Source organism: Akebia trifoliata, chromosome 9 (genome assembly GCF_017979445.1).
Source record: "Akebia trifoliata isolate Shusen 1 chromosome 9, ASM1797944v1, whole genome shotgun sequence".
Lineage (NCBI taxonomy): Eukaryota > Viridiplantae > Streptophyta > Magnoliopsida > Ranunculales > Lardizabalaceae > Akebia > Akebia trifoliata.
The window spans coordinates 3,484,417-3,488,033 of record NC_141383.1 but is presented as its reverse complement, the minus strand read 5'-3'; the positions used below and the strand labels follow the sequence as shown (position 1 = coordinate 3,488,033).

The 3,617-nt window shown below is 32.3% G+C and overlaps 1 protein-coding gene across 3 annotated transcripts; it reads left to right on the top strand.

Moving 5' to 3' along the window:
- The first annotated feature begins 916 nt into the window (after positions 1 to 916).
- Positions 917 to 3,114, top strand: LOC147394108 (protein C2-DOMAIN ABA-RELATED 4-like). 3 transcript variants are annotated; one of them, XM_086454097.1, is made up of 3 exons: positions 917 to 1,053; positions 1,970 to 2,069; positions 2,752 to 3,114. In XM_086454097.1, exons 1-3 carry the CDS (start codon positions 947 to 949, stop codon positions 3,040 to 3,042), a joined length of 498 nt encoding a protein of 165 aa, XP_086310223.1. In that variant the 5' UTR covers positions 917 to 946; the 3' UTR covers positions 3,043 to 3,114. The 3 variants fall into 3 exon arrangements, with proteins under 3 accessions (XP_086310223.1, XP_086310222.1, XP_086310221.1); XM_086454096.1 differs by having other exon boundaries at positions 947 to 1,053; positions 1,970 to 2,073; positions 2,756 to 3,114; XM_086454095.1 differs by having other exon boundaries at positions 947 to 1,070; positions 1,957 to 2,069.
- Positions 3,115 to 3,617: the final 503 nt, after the last annotated feature.

Sequence of the window (3,617 nt, the reverse complement as noted above, 5' to 3'; positions counted from 1 at the left end):
TAGTAAAAATTAATAATTTTAAAAGTATTTTTTTGACACAAAATCCAATTTTCTAAGTATATTTATTGCACTTTAACGTGTGCATTTAATAATTTTAAGGCACACGTTAACCAAACCCATTAATGTGATAGGCATACTAATCGTCATAATTTCATGGACAATTTCTAAACCCATGAGAAATAGTCAAATATGAATTATTCATAGAGTCATATTGAGATGGCATAGAATTTACTATGACTCACATTTCTGACGTGGACATGCATACAAAACAGTAAATAGATTTTACCCGTATCATGAGAAAATGCATCTATGATTATATACACATCCCACGTCAGACTTAAGAGAATCGCAATAAATGCCCTGTGTCATTCCAGCATTTTCCTTATTCATAATATTTACAAGATGACTCCTTTGGCCATTTACAAACACTCAGCTGAGTCATATGCTTTTTATTTATTTATAAAATATAATTAATTTTTATGATTTAAGTATTTAGTTTCTATAAAAATATGATTTTGTAATTAACGGTCTATTAATCCTTCCAATAATTAAAAAAAAAAAAATGTAACAAAATCTAAAGATAAATATAATATTAATAAATAATTTTAAATTCACTAATTGAAATAGCTCGACTCATTTAAAATAGTGTGTGTAACATCTTATACTTACATTTAATAAATGAATCGTCCTACATTGCCTGAGATGGACTGGGTCCGTCAACACTGGGTTGACTTGGTAGGGTACAGATAACCATACATTTATTTCCTCGCGATACAATTAAAAAAAATCTGTGGTTCTCTATTCACTGGCAGTTCAACTCAGTGTTGGACCAAGTAGTGTCCAACGGAGGCATTAAAGCATTTTCCGTAATAAATAGGAGGCTCAAACTGAAGGTCCCAACCATCCTAATATTTCTCTTTCTTCATTTGCTTCTACTTCATTTTTAATGGAGAATTTCTTGGGTCTTCTAATAATTCAGGTTCATCGAGGCATTAATCTTGCTATTCGTGATCTTTGTAGTAGTGATCCTTACGTCGTGATCAAGATGGGCAAACAGATAATATTAGAGAACCCATTTAATCAGTATTTTATTTAGATTGTCTTATAGTTTCAATCACATGCGGCGTGTTTTTTAATCTCGATGCGTGGCTCTTATCACTGAAAAAACCCTATAATTATTTTCTATTGTTGTTGTAGTTGCTGTATATATCAAACGATTTTTCATACTTATTTTGGTTAATTTCCATTTGGGAATTAATACAAAACCCATATCAATAGTTTTTTAAAATGACTCCAAAATCTATGCCTTTAGAATTCCGATATTCTATGTGACATGCCCTTCTTAATGTGTTTCATCTTTTTCTTTTTTTTTTTTTTTTTGTGTGTGTGGATCACAGTAGCATCAAAGGCCGATGGAATATTTTCGTTCCCAATTAAAAGAAAATGCATGTTTTAGTTCTAGGTGTTGAGACATTTTCTTAATGTTCTTGAGTGGTGCTGAGGTAGATAAGGACTTGGCTCCTAACGTGTCGTGACGGATTGCTTATAATGAAATTCCGACATCCAACTAAACCATTTAGATGTCGGAATTTCATGGGTATATGCCTTCTATTCTGTTGGTAGTGTACCGTGAGTCCGATTTCGTAAAGTTTAGCCAATAAGCATTTTTTGTCTTTATAAGGATTATAAATTTATAAGCAACTTGTTTTAGGGCTTCTATGAGGGAGATTTCAGTTTTACATAAAGTGAGATTGAGAAATTGTAAGCCTTGTTTTGCAAGGAAATAGCAAAAGTGATTAGTGATTTATTTTGATTATTGTAATTCTCACGCTTAGTACTTTACTCAAAATGTTAATCTTTCATTTCCTAGCTCAATCTTGAAATTCAGCTATGTTTGAATCCAAGTATGCTCATATCTTTTCTCTCTAGTGTTATAAACACTATTATTCTGATATTCTATAAATTTGATGCAGAAAGTGAAGACCAGTGTGAAGAAAAAGAATGTCAATCCTGAGTGGAATGAAGAGTTAAGAGTTGGTGTTGCAGATCCTAATCTCCCACTAAAGCTTGTAAGTATTTTTCTCTACATGTTGGTTATTGCCTTCCAATATGGGTGAAAGAAGTCGAATAGGCAGGTTAGAAATCTCAAGTTTCTACTTTGAGTTTAAATAGGTAAAAGGATCAAATTAGAACAATCTCTTTTTAAGTGGTTTTGTCAAAAAATAGTGCGAGAATCAACAATAACAATCAAAATAGAATACAAACTAAAATAAAAAGAGCACGACACAAAATTCACTTTTTTCTATCCAACTCTCCAACATAATGCTAATAGAAGCCTTTCTTTTTAGAGAATGAATAATAGGCACAGAGTATAGCTTGGGGGGATGGAATCTCTAGGTTTTAACCCATCATATTGAGAATTAGTGTCTAGATGGCCAAACTACATAATTAAATAGCAATAGGATAATTACAAATCCGTCAAATTTTGATATTGGAATCCCATATCAAATTACACTAATGGAATTCAATTTGACCCTCATTGATTTAGATACTCCATAGCCCAACCGTTTAATTAAAAAACCACATATGTATGTGTTGGGCCGTAAGATACTTTGACACAAAATATGCCAACATTAGCTACTTCTCTAAACAAAACTAGAGTAATGGGAGATGCAGAGTTTGACATTAGACTTAACACTTACCAACTTTAGGTAACAATACTAACTCATTCTTTCTTTTATGTGGTTGTAGGCAGTTTTTGACAAAAATACATTCACCTTCGATGAAAAAATGGGAAATGCAGAGTTCGACATTAGGCCGTATATAGAAGCGGTAAAGATGAACTTGGAAGGTCTTCCAAGTGGTACGATAATCAGAAAGATGTCACCAAGTAGAAAGAATTGCTTATCTGAAGAGAGTCGTATTATTTGGAAGGATGGCAAGGTTGTTCAAGATTCTTTTCTTAGACTGAGAAATTTGGAATGTGGGGAAGTGGAACTCCAACTACAATGGATTGACATTCATAGTTCTATGGGTCTATAGTAACCATGGATCTGGCTGTATTTTTTTGTAGTCCTGAATGATGTACATACTTCTTTCATATAATGGTTTGTTTGTAGGCACAAACGCAATCTTATCATGAATTTTTTTTACTTGAAATGAAATTTTGTAAAAGTGTGTAATTAATTGAAGAAAACAAGTGAATGCCACTTTACTTTGTATCATCCTGAAGGAAGAGAATCCCAAGAAATTGGAGAAATTTAGAGAAATTGCATTATGCAATTTCTTTTATAAAATTGTCTCCAAAATTTTAGTAAACAGGTTATCCCGGTGCTTTCCCTCCATTGTTAATTGTCATCAATCTACTTTTATTAAGGGTAAAAGAATTCAGGATAATATTATCCTTGCTCATGGAAATGTACATAACTATCATCTTAAAAATTATCCTCAGTTTTATTTTATTAAAATGGACATTAGGAAAGCCTATGACCGTGTCAGTTGGAATGTTTGGACTCTACCTTGTCCCAATTAGGATTTCCAGATTTCTAGATTAGACTTTTCTTGAATGTGTTTCAACCCCTAGATTTTCAATCATTACTAATGGTTCATCCCATGGG